The 12,989-nt window shown below is 41.3% G+C and overlaps 1 protein-coding gene across 3 annotated transcripts in view; it reads left to right on the forward strand.

The window, feature by feature from the left end:
* CARMIL1 (capping protein regulator and myosin 1 linker 1) overlaps nt 1–12,989 on the forward strand; it is a 144,274-nt gene that overhangs the window by 95,193 nt on the left and 36,092 nt on the right. For all 3 annotated transcript variants that reach the window (XM_083359140.1, XM_083359139.1, XM_083359141.1), the window contains 6 exons: nt 445–514; nt 3,726–3,807; nt 4,435–4,534; nt 4,626–4,680; nt 7,393–7,565; nt 12,483–12,551. In XM_083359140.1, the coding sequence (XP_083215266.1) occupies nt 445–514; nt 3,726–3,807; nt 4,435–4,534; nt 4,626–4,680; nt 7,393–7,565; nt 12,483–12,551 (549 nt within the window). The remainder of the gene's footprint in view (nt 1–444; nt 515–3,725; nt 3,808–4,434; nt 4,535–4,625; nt 4,681–7,392; nt 7,566–12,482; nt 12,552–12,989) is intronic.

Below are 12,989 nucleotides of genomic sequence, written 5' to 3' on the forward strand. Positions count from 1 at the left end.
GCAATTTCTCCATCTTATATTCTAAGTTGCTAATTTTTTGAAGTATTTGAATATTTTTGTACTGTTAACAGTTAAATGTAATACACTTCAATAAATTAATATTAAATGTTTTGGCTTTATTTAAATTAAACACATTGCAGAATGATGTTTTCATAGCATTTGTTTCTCATTATGTCAACATATGAGACTTTGCTTGCTATGTTCCTCAGTTTTCAAACCATGAAATAAAGAAGAAAACTTGAGTGCTCTCTAGCTCTCCATTGCATGGTTTGCCCTGAAATAGCATCATTTATCTAACATATCCCTTTCAGATTACAAATAAGGGATAATACACCAAATGACTATATTCTTAAAGAACAGCAATATAATTGAAATGACTTCTCTGATTTGCTGGTTTAGTAAACTTTATAGTGGTATTCCATATAATTCCAATTTATTTTTCAGAGCTCTCCTACTTGGTCTTGCTTGTAATCAAAATTTGAAGGAGGTGTTTCTAGATCTGAGTAACTGTGAGGTAGGAAATATTTACAAATGGCATCCATGTCAAAATAATATTGCCCTCCTTAGATATATGTTCCTTATACTTTGTATGTGTTATCATGCTTAAAAAGTAATATGTAGTCTTTAAAAGTACATTGAATTTACAAAACCTGAATGTCTTTGATGCAACTGTGTGCATGAACAGCAGTTAAGACATGGCACTCTGTTCTGGAATAGGAAAGATTCAGATAGAAAATTTGATTCTACATGTAAGTCTGCACTAAAAAAAATTATTAGGTGTTTAGAAGTTCATGGGCAAAATTAAAATCTTTCTTGCAGTTATTGGCTGGTATAAATCTGTTTTGTTTCTTGTATTCTTAAGAATAAGATCTCTTTAAGTTATTGTGAAACCTTATTTTTTATCACAGGTGCAATTAGTGTCTTCAGTTAAAACGGCAAAGTACACTTAATTATTGATATAAATCCATTCTTTATTGAGGATTGCATGCATATCAAACAGAAAGCACAGTAGCTCAGATTTCTCTGTCCAGACTCTCAGGACTTCACTGAAACATACAAAAAGATTTCATCTCAAATATATCCAGCAACAAATATCTAGCATACTAACTCTGAACCAAAGCTTCATTCCTTTGTATATTGTTAATTTTAATATATAAAATATTTTAGTTCCTCAGTGCTAACATTTTTCCTTTCTTTCTTTCTGCTTCCATTAGCTTGGTCACTGTGTAAGTACACATCATGGCTTAAGTAGCAACCTCTTAATTATTTACCCTTAGGCATCTCACTTCCTGCCTATCCATTATACAGTTTTTTCTCCCATGCCTTCAGCTGATAAAGATCTGGATGCTGATATTTGGCCACAGCATAACAGGTTTAGAATGAATGGTCAAAAAACAGTTATGGTCAAAAGAATAGTTATGATCACTGCCAGCTATTTCCTGTGGTAGAACTGGACAATATACCAATTTTTAAACTGCCCTTTTCTAGGAATCCCTACTAGGCTGAGAATTCCCAAATGCATATGTACAATTTTATTTATTTAAAAATGACAGGCTTTCGTTGTTTAGTATTCCAAAGTAGAATGAAATTTTTGCAGAAAACTTCACCATAATTCCAAAGAATCCACAACAACTTTTGTAGTGTTCATGGTTATTCTAGCAGGATCCAATCCGGGTTGGTCACCAGGACTAGTGATTTTGTCTTCTGAGCTTTCAGACTCATGCTGGAGCCCATCTTCTGGGAACTTCTCTCTATCCCATTATTCTGGGTCACGTATATTCACCGTCATTCATTGTTAAATCTAAATTATGAAAGTGACATTTGGGGTTAGTTGTCCTCATTCTTCACCCCATCCTTACTAGGTAGAAGATAGTATCTTAATCTAAATGTCCATTGGCACCTTTTTTTAAAAAAAAAATCACAGCCTAATCAGCAGCCCTTAGATTTCCTGTGATCTCTCAACCAAGTACTAACCGTATCTAACCCTGCTTAGCTTTTTCAAGAGCAGAGAAACAGGAAAGAGCTGGGAAGCTAAAAAGTGGTTAAAGGTTCTTGAATAGTCAATATTTCTACATAAAAATAAGCTAAAATGTGATCTGCTTTCCATACACAACACCTAAAAATTGGTAAAGAAAATCCAACTAAACAAATCAATCAGAAGCATTGTATTTGTTCATTTATTCATTGAGGAAAATTATACAGGTTAATGTTCGAGTGTGGGCATTTTTTAGCCCATTCCTCCTTACAGAACAGCTTCAGCTCAGAGTTATTGGTGGACTTCCTTGCACAAAATGCCTGCTTTAGGTCCCTTTACAACAGACATGTCAAACACAAGGCCCGGGGGCCGGATCCGGCCCGTGAAGTGGTTTCATGTGGCCCCCGAAGCCATCCTGGAAACAATGAGGGAACGGCCCCTGCTGCCTTGGCCCTGGCCCAGAGACCCTCCTTCTGCCAGAAACCCTCAGATCTGTCCCACTCCTGCCCAGGCCCCCATAGGCACCCTTGATGCCAATGATGTAGAGCTGGCCATGCCCACCCAGTAGGCCATACGCACTCCAGCCATGCCCACCCAGTAGGCCGCGCCCACCCTGGCCATATCCACCCGGCCTCCTGAGGGCAACCGCAATGCTGATGCGGCCCTCAATGAAATTGAGTTTGACACCCCTGCTTTACAACATTTCTACAGGATTAAGATCAGGACTTTGACTTGGCCTTTCTAAAATATTAACTTTCCTCTGCTTTAACCATTATTTGGTCATACGATTTGTGTGTTTTGGGTCACTGTCTTGCTGCATGACCCATATTTTCTTGATCTTCAATTCCTGCTTAGATACCCTGACTTTTTCCTATAGAATTTGCTGGTACAATTCAGAATTAATACATCTGTTAATGATGACAAGCTATTCTGGTCCAGAGGCAGCAAAGCAAGCCCAAATCATAAAACTGCCATTACCATGTTTCATAGATGGGGCAAAGTTATTATGCTGGAATGCATTGTTTGCCTTTTGCCAAACATAACACTTTACATTCAAGCCAAAAGTTCTGTTTTGGGCTCATTCATCCACATTCTTCCAATAGCTTTCTGGCTTATTCACAGGGTCTTTTGTGAACTGTAGACTGGCAACAATATTCTTTTGGGAGAGCAATAGGGTTCTCCTTTGAACCCTGCCATGCACACCATTGTTGTTCACTGTTCTTCTGATGGTGGTCTCATGAACCCTGATATTTCCCAATGCAAGAGAGGCCTTTATTTTGTATACTGAAGTACAGATTTATACTTGCACTTCAGAATTCATCGCAATATTGTATGGCTCTGCTTGTTCTCTTTTTCTTGTTTCAATGGACTGAGTGTCAGGTAAGCAGCTTGGGGGCCAAGAGTCATGTAGAATATAATTAAGTCTTGATTAAAGAGATTGTAAAACTTTAGGAACTGGTATGTAGGCACAAACCTGAATGTTGTTTAGATCAGGAGACCATTGGACTATCTATGGAACTGCTATAGACTTTCTTTTAAAAGAATGTTCCTTAAGAGGACAGTAATTACACTATTTTTAATCAGCATTTATCATTTGTATTATATATGCCTTATTAAATGTCAAATTGGTTAAACAACATATTAATAATTAGTGGACAGATGAACTACTGAAGCATATTTGTAACAATTCAGCCAATTGTTCCATATTGTCTAGCTGCTAAATTATCTAATATTTTCTTTTTTCCTCCAGCTAAGATCAGCTGGTGCACAGGTTTTAGAAGGATGCATAGCAGAAATTCATAACATTGCCAGCCTTGATATTTCAGACAATGGTAAGGCAGCATATTGACAGTAATTCAAATATTGTACAAAGAGAAAACTGTTTAAAGAATATGAATCATACAAAGTGACTGTATTGGCATCAAGCAGAATGGTTCTAGCTGATAAAACCTTTTGTGGTTTGCAAAATATCTAAAGAAGTTATCAAAATGTAGGATAATAATAGTGTGCACCTAGTGGTGCACTAGTTTAATCTAAACTAATTACCATAAATCAAAATGGATAGTTTTTAGGCAACATTATTCCAGCTGCTCATGGATAGTTTAGATATTATGTGTGTGGTGTTAAAATTGTCTATTTCCTAATAGTTAATATTTTATGATTAAGCATGCTATATAAATGCCTAGTGTAATCCTGTACAACTTAGAAAGAAATGTTATAGGGGTTCAAATCTGTCATCCTGGATGAAGAATCTCTCTGAAATCAATTGGACTCACATACAGGGAAGTTGTAGTTCAACAACTCAATGGCTTCCAACTCTCTTTATCTACTATGTATCACCAAACAACCTTACTGTTGGAAACAGGATCATATGATCTAATTTTAGTATGGTTAATTCAAATTCATTTGAAAAAGTTCTCCATTATTTTAATTTTATATTTCAATCTAATTCTTAACAGGCCTTGAGTCTGATCTTTCAACACTTATAATCTGGCTTAGTAAAAATCGATCAATAAGACACTTGGCATTGGGCAAAAATTTTAACAACATGAAATCCAAGTAAGACATTTTTTCATTTTTTTAAAAAAATAAAAATATATAAGACAAGTAAGTAACTTTACTTTTTTCTCTTGCTTGCTGCCTTCTTTAGAAATCTGTCTCCTGTACTTGATAATTTAGTACAGATGATTCAAGATGAAGATTCAGTAAGTATTTTTATTATTTAATGTCACCTAATGAATCATAACATATCGCTGAGTTTTATTAAGCTATCATAATATGTGAAAATATTGCTCATATGAATTTACCATTTTTAACCTCTAGCATTCTTCTCTAATTTATCAAATCAATATAATCAGAGAATATATACAGGGCCCAGATTAATACCTACTATGATTTACATTGAATTAACCTGTAGGTGAACAGAATAACTAATCCTGTTGGGGAAAGAGAACCAGATAATGAAGGATACTGTGATCTTTCAGGATAGCAAATGTGGATCAGTCAGCATTAATGTTCAGAGACATATAGAAGCAGAGAAAACGTGTTAAAAATAGGCATGCAGGATTGTAGAAAAAAGAGCACATATCCAGAGGATCTATGTAATATGGAAAAAAAAAATCAAAACTGATCACATATGCACTTTCCATAATGAGGGTGAAGCCTACATTTTCTACTGATATTTTTTTAATGTTTAAATGTGCTTTGCCATATACAGTAAACACGTTCTACTGCACTCATTGAAAGAGGAACCTCTTATTATTTTATTTTGGAAGCATCTCAGTTAAACTGCTACCATTCCCAAATACCATAGCAATCTGAAACTTAATCCTTTCTAAATTATGTACAAAGAAGCATTCATTAGGCAAATGAATGTTGCCGTCATTTAAACTAAAATGTTTGCATTTCTGTACCAAGTATAGGCATTTCAATTATGCAGTTGCAGTCCAGTGGGTTTCTAATTTGCATAATGTTCCAAGTTAGTGTCTAATAACTCACTTAAAGGTTGTATGGAGACAGCAAGAGATAGTAATCTTTCTTTAAGCTATCAAAAAACTGCAACAATCTTGTTTTTTTTTCTTCTTAATTTAGGTTCCAATTCAGTTTTTATCCCTATGGCATGTGCTGTTGGGGAAAAAAGGAACCCCTCTTAATTGCTGTTGCATTTTTCAGTATTTGCACTGGATTTTTAGACATTTTTTGTTATGCAATAAGTAGTGTGCCCTGCCACATTTTGAACACATCTAGGCAACCAGTCTAATATGCTTTCCTTCTGTCCATGAAACATTATAAAATCTGTCAGCATAATGTGTTAATTTGCTTTGTCTTCATAGCTGGTTTCTATTCTGCCTCTAATGAGGAAGTTAGTGGTATAATGTCTTAACAGATTAAGATGCAGTGATTACTAAATTTTCGTGCCAGTGGAAAAACAATTGCACAAGGGGTGGAAATTGCACAAGGGGTGGAGCTTCAGCTGGAGGAGGACACGGTTTTTGATAGACACCTAAAGCAGTGGGTTTAGCCACCTTTAAATATAAGTAATGTTCTTGCAATTTTTATGCAACCTGCCTGTCAATTCTCTATAGATAAAAAAGTGCATCAAGCAAGTCACTTTTGAGAGCTACCCTGTATTTCTTGTAGCCAAGGTACAGCTTTATCAAGAGACCTTTATTCATTTGTCATATCTGCTAGGCAACGGATGCCCTCTTCAGGATTCCCCAAAGGATTTCAGAGAGCAAGTTTGGTCTATAGTTAAGGCACTAGGCTACAAACCTGGAGTCTGTGGGTTCTAGTTCTGTTTTGGTGACTTCGGCCACCCACTCTCTCTCAGCCCAACTCACCTCACAGGTTGTTGTGGGAAAAATAGGAAGAGAAAGGAGTTTCAGATATGTTCACCAGCTTTAGTTGTTTATAAAAATAATAAAGACACAGAGAGAGAGAGAGAGAGAGAGAGAGAGAGATGGTTATTGCCCCGAACATCAACCAGTGTTTGAGAAGTAAGTCATTACAGGATACAGCAATACTAGAAGAAACAATAGTCCAGTGCCTTTCTGAAGCTGCCTTTTTCTCAGGCCTCTGGCACCCATCACTTTAGACAAGTCCTGGTCTACTTCTTTCTCTAGTGATATACAGCTAAATGCTGCTGTGCCTCTCCTCCTATTACAATAAAACAAACTAAAATAGCCTTAGAAGAAAAATAGGCAACTAGAGAAGAGGAGGCAGCCTATAACTGGATGGATTCCAGCCTTTTAGACATCCGTGTGCTCACTGCCAAAACAATGGAAATTTTGCTAACAGCAATGTTTGTTTTGGAGAAAAAAGCAGACACTATTAGAAGACCAGATTAGAAAAATAAAATTTACAAGGTCTCAGCTATGGCTTTGGTATAGGAGGAAGTCTGCAGCATATAAACATGTTTTTAAAAGAACGGTTAATGGGTTATTTTCAGAGTTAAATAGAGAAGAATTATATTTTTTCCTTTTGATTTGTGTTTATTCATTCATTCATAAAGCTTGCAAATGAGACTTCTGTTGTTGCAATCTTCTCATATTTGGGGCTGAACAATGTCAAGTCATGCAAGCTGCCTGTGAGATTAAGACTGCTAACTTCAAGGTAAAGGTGATCTTAATTATTTTAAAAGTCCCATAACAATTTAAATGTGACACATTATGACAAACATTTTGGGACAACACTGCAGTTCATCTGGTTAAACAGGTCTGTGTCTTATATCTGTTAAGATAATATAACACAATATTATAATGACCATTTTTTCTTGACCTCGTTCTGTATTTTATTTGTATATTATTTGTTGGACATTATTGGGGATTTCATGCACATCTGATTGGATTTTATTTTGAATTGATCTGAGATTTTGAAAAGAGATTTTTAAAAAGTGATATTATCTTCTTATTTCCCAGCCTTTGCAGTCTCTCTCCCTAGCAGATTCTAAACTGAAAACAGAGATTACTATCATTATCAATGCATTGGGCAGCAATACATCTCTTACAAAAATTGATATTAGTGGAAATGCTATGGGTGACATGAGTGCAAAGATGCTTGCAAAGGCTCTTCAGATAAACACCAAACTCAGGTACTGAATATCTGTATTAACATAATTGTCATCATCAATATATCTCTGTTTCAAAGCCGAAGAGCCAGCGCTTGTCCAAGGACATCTCCATGGTCAAGTGGCCAGCATGACTAGACACCAAAGGCGCACGGAACGCTGTTACCTTCCCACCGTAGTGGTCCATATTTTTCTACTTGCATTTTTACATGCAAGCTGGGATGAGTAACAGGTGCTCACCCTGTTACGTGGCACTTGGGATTCGACCCGCCAAACTGCCAACCTTCTGATCGACAAGCTTAGCGTCCTAACCCACTGAGCCCACCCCGTATATGTGTGTGTGTTTCTGTGTGTGTGTGTGTGTGTACCTGTTTTTCTGCTTTTATAGACTCTTAAGGCTTTCACAGCAATAAAATAGCATATAAAACAGCAATGTGATCAATGTAATTGATTTTTTAAAATGCATCATTTTAACTTGTTGGTTCATATTCAATGAATCCAGATTCTTGTGAAAACCCTGTGGTTGTTTTCAAATTACTAGTTGAAACAGTGTACAAGATACTCCAATTTGGAAAAAATAAATTGTGATTTAGTGCTGAGTAACTCCTTTTGGTTTCTATTCCCCCTTTCATTCAAAAGATCTACCCCAGATTGTTTTTGCATTCATGGTCTCATAATTCATAATCTCATAATTTTATTGAAGGAGGAGAAAAATTCCTTAGTTAAGATAAATTTGAATAGACCACATAGAAAAGTTTTAGACCTGCCCATTTTTACTCCTCTGTTTTCCCATATATAAGAAAACAATGAATTGAGGAATTATTTGTGCCTATCCTCTATAGCAACTAATTTAATTTTGGACACCATTGCCAATAATCATTTGAGCAGGTTTAGGTTTGGGGAATGAGTGATTAAAGGACTGCTTTCTCCTGTTTATATGATTTCAGTGCAGTAAAAATAAAATAATAAAATAAAATAAAATAAATAAAAAGATACTTGAAGAAGGAGGATCTGCCTACTATAGAAGAGTGGACTCTAAAAGTTTTGAACCTAGCAGAAATGGCAAAAATTTCAGCATATTTGAAAGATCACTCGCAACAAAGATACGTTCCGGAATGGAGAAGATGGATTGATTACATTCAGAATAAATTTATTTATTTATTTATTTATTAGTTTTTATAAACCGCCCTTCTCCCGAGGGACTCGGGGCGGTGTACAGAGGAAGGAAGGTATACAGATGAACAATAAAAAGTAATAAAAACAATAGTGAAAACAAACTGGGACCCCAATTAACGCTATCATGCCAGGCTGGACTGCTGGAACAGGAAAGTTTTTAAGTCGCGACGGAAGGTACGGAGGTCGGGGGCCATCCGGATTTCGGTTGGTAAACTGTTCCAGAGGGCCGGCGCACCCACTGAGAATGCCCTCCCCCTGGGGGCCACCAGCCGACATTCCTTGAGCGGTGGCACCCTGAGGAGGCCCTCTCTGTGGGAGCGCACAGGACGGTGGGGTGCTGACATCGGCAGAAGGTGCTCCCGTAGGTAGTCCGGACCCATGCCATGTAGGGCTTTGTATGTCATTGTTAGCACCTTGAACTTCACTCGGAAGGCAACCGGAAGCCAGTGCAGCGCACGGAGGAGAGGTGTGATATGGGAGTATCGGGAGGCTCCCAAGAGTGTCCGTGCCGCCGCACTTTGCACCAGCTGAAGCTTCCGAGTGGATCTCAAGGGCAGCCCCATGTAGAGAGCGTTACAATAGTCTAGGCGAGAGGTCACAAGGGCATGGGTACGTAAGGAATCCAGGTCTAGATAAGGCCGTAGTTGGCGAACTAGTCGAACCCGGGAGAAGGCCCCCTTGGTCACAGCTCCTATGTGGTCTTCTAGGGAGAGCTGCGAGTCTAGGAGGACACCCAGGTTGCGGGCCCTATCAACAGGGGGTAGTAACATGTCCCCGATGTTAAGCAATGGGACATTCTGAATATCCTGGTTTGCCGGAACGTACAGCCATTCAGTCTTGTCCGGGTTCAGTTGAAGCCTGTTCCTCCCCATCCATTCCCGGACCGCTTTCAGGCAGCGGGACATCACGTCTAGGGCATCACTGATATTGTTTGGAGTTGAGATAAAAAGCTGGGTGTCATCAGCATACTGATGGAACCCTACTCCAAAACTGCGAATGATCTCACCCAGCGGTTTCATGTAGATGTTGAACAGGAGAGGCGAGAGGACCGACCCCTGAGGGACTCCGCAAGCGAGAGGCCTCGGGGTCGACCTCTGTCCCCCTGTCAGCACCGACTGCGAGCGACCCTGGAGAAAGGAGGAGAACCAACGCAGAACCGTGCCTCCCACTCCCAGTCCCCTGAGGCGTCGCAGCAAGATACCATGGTCGATGGTATCGAAAGCCGCCGAGAGGTCTAATAAGACTAGGACAGAGGAATAGCCCCTGTCCCGGGCTCTCCAGAGATCATTCATCACAGCGACCAATGCCGTCTCCGTGCTGTAGCCCGGCCTGAAACCCGATTGGTACGGGTCTAGATAAACCGCTTCATCCAGGATCTGAGGAAGTTGGTGCGCCACCACGCTCTCAACAACCTTCGCAAGGAAGCGAAGATTGGAGACTGGACGAAAGTTATTTAAAGAGGATGGGTCCAAGGTGGGCTTCTTGAGGAGAGGTCTCACCACCGCCTCCTTCAAGGCGGTGGGGAAGTGACCCTCACTCAGAGAAGCAGAGATGACTGCTAGGAACCATCCACGTGTCCCCTCTCGAGCTGCATAGGCCAGCCAGGAAGGGCACGGGTCCAGTAAGCATGTGGAGGAGCTCAACCTTCTCATAATCCTGTCCACTTCCTTAGGAGTTACAGGATCAAATTCATCCCAGATGACGTCGACAAGACTGTCCATGTCTTGTTCTTCCATCTCAGCCCAGTTGGAGTCCAGGCCAGTTCGAATCCGAGCAATTTTATCCAGCAGATATTGACCGAATTCCTCGGCTCGACCCTGCAAGGGTTCCTCCCTCACCTCTTGGTTTAATAGGGAGCGAGTCACCCTGAACAAGGCAGCCGGGCGATTATCTGCGGACGCGATGAGGGTGGAAAAATAGTTGGATTTTGCCACCCTTATCGCAGCGAGATAAGACCTGGTGAGGATTCTTAGTCGCAATCGGTCGGATTCGGATCGGCTGGATCTCCAACGGCTCTCTAGGCCCCGTCTCCGACGCTTCATCTCCCGGAGCTCCTCGGTGAACCATGGGGCTCGCTGGGATCTGCGCCGGGTCAGAGGCCGCAAGGGTACAACTCGGTCCAGAGCCTCCGTGGCTGCCTTTTCCCAGGCTTCCACTAAGGCATCCGCCGAGCTGTGAGCAGGGAGTGCATGCGTGTCCCTAAGCGCTGCCTGGAACTTATCAGGGTCCATTAGGCGCCTAGGGCGGTACCATCTGACTGGCACCGTGCACCCACGGTGGGGGGTGGCAAGGGGGAAGTCTAGCCGCAGGAGGTGGTGATCGGTCCATGACAGGGGCGTAACAGTTGTGGTGCCCCCACCGATATCATCACGCCACCGTCCAGACAAGAACACCAAGTCTGGGGTGTGGCCTCTCTCATGAGTCGGTCCAGAAATTATTTGCGACAGGTCCATGGCCGCCATGGAAGCCATGAACTCCCGAGCCAGTTCTGACGATCCTCCCAGGGACGGTAGATTAAAGTCGCCCAAGACCATGAGTCTTGGGAATTCAACCACCAACCCTGAGAGGGCATCGAGTAGCTCGGGCAGGGCCGCCGCTGCACGATTAGGTGGTAGGTACGCCAGCAGCAGGCCCAACTGCGCCCCTGGGCCGTATCTCAGTAGGAGAGACTCACACCCGACCATCTGAGGGACGGTGGTCTCTCGCGGGCTAAGGGATTCCCTGATGATAACTGCCACTCCCCCACCCCTCCCATGAGCCCGAGGCTGGTGCAGCACCTGGAAACCTGGCGGGCAGAGGTCAACCAGAGGAACACCACCCTCTGGGCCCAGCCAGGTTTCCGTGATGCAAGCCAGGTCCGCATGCTCGTTCTCCACTAGGTCACGAATGAGGTGGGCTTTGTTAGCTACGGACCTTGCATTCAGGTAGACCAGCCTTAGCATGGGAGGGGGCGCACCTTTGCTCCCGGGTCCTCCGGGGGAGAACAGAGGGTCGGAGCGTCTCACCGCTTTTACAGAGCGGAGATGACACTCCCGGTGATGATATGGCCCTCTGTCTGTGCACCTTCTGCCATTCCCCACCATCCTAGGGATGGGATGTTTTCATTTAGCATATGAATGAGTATTAGAATTTAACAAGATGTATTATTATTTAGCTGTGTCTAATGGGAGTTAAAGTGTGTTAGGATTTTAAGTGTATTCATAGATAGTTAGCATATTCTAGTTCAAGTTTCTTAGAGGCGATACCCTGTGTTCAGCTCTGGGAAGTCGAGGGGGAGGGGAGGGTGGGCTCTATGGGGAGGTGGGGGGAAGTTGGGGGGAGGGGGAGGGAAGGTTTTTTTTAAAATGTACTGTAAAACTTTTCAATAAAAAAAGAAAGAAAAGATACTTGAGGGCCTCTGATCAATTGAAGCCATTTCACATTCAGGAGTTTTTAAAGCTCTATAGCAAGCTTTTTCCATTGAGATGCTTCAGGATTAAACTCTGTTTAATTTCAGAAGCCAATAATTTGTTTTGACATCTTTTTGGCTTGCAGAGATGTTTATAATGATACTGATCCTTGCTGGTTATTATTACTTTGGGTTTTTTTTGTTGCTTCTTTACTTTAACTCAATGTTATGCTTTTATTAGAAAAGTATTATTTTGGTTTTTTTATTGCAATATTTCCTCTCAACTCAGATGTTGGAAATACTTGTGTAACATTAATGCACGTAGGGTTGTTTTCAACATTTTCATCAGTCAATCCATAATTTCCATTTTCATACAGAACCGTTATATGGGACAAAAACAACATCACTGCTCAGGGATTCCACGATATTGCCGTGGCACTGGAAAAGTAAGTTCTGTGTGGCTCTTTGTTAGAATTCTCTCAAATGTAGATAGAGTAGTTTTGGACCCATGGTAATCCGTGTTATGAAATTGCCACCAAGAAGACCTTTTGCTGTCTTCGTCCTCCTGCTACTTACAAGGCACACTCAGCCTGGCTCTACACAAGGCACCTGTTGGCTGTACTGGACCTTCTTCCTGAGGCCACATATTCCCTTTTCCAAATGGTAAACAACCTTCTGATAGGCTTCTGAAGACTTCTGACATCTTCTGGAAGCTCACAAGAAGGTCATCCGCCATTTGGAGAAGCGTGCGTGCAGCCTCAGAAAAAAAGGCCTGGCATAACCAGCAGCTGCCTCCCATCAAGCCTGACTCATCAGCAGTAGGAGGAAGAAGACAGCGAAGGTTGGCTGGGGACAGCAGCGTTGGCAGAGCATAAGGCCGCTGT

The sequence above is a fragment of the Vipera ursinii genome (assembly GCF_947247035.1).
Source record: "Vipera ursinii genome assembly, chromosome: 3".
Lineage (NCBI taxonomy): Eukaryota > Metazoa > Chordata > Lepidosauria > Squamata > Viperidae > Vipera > Vipera ursinii.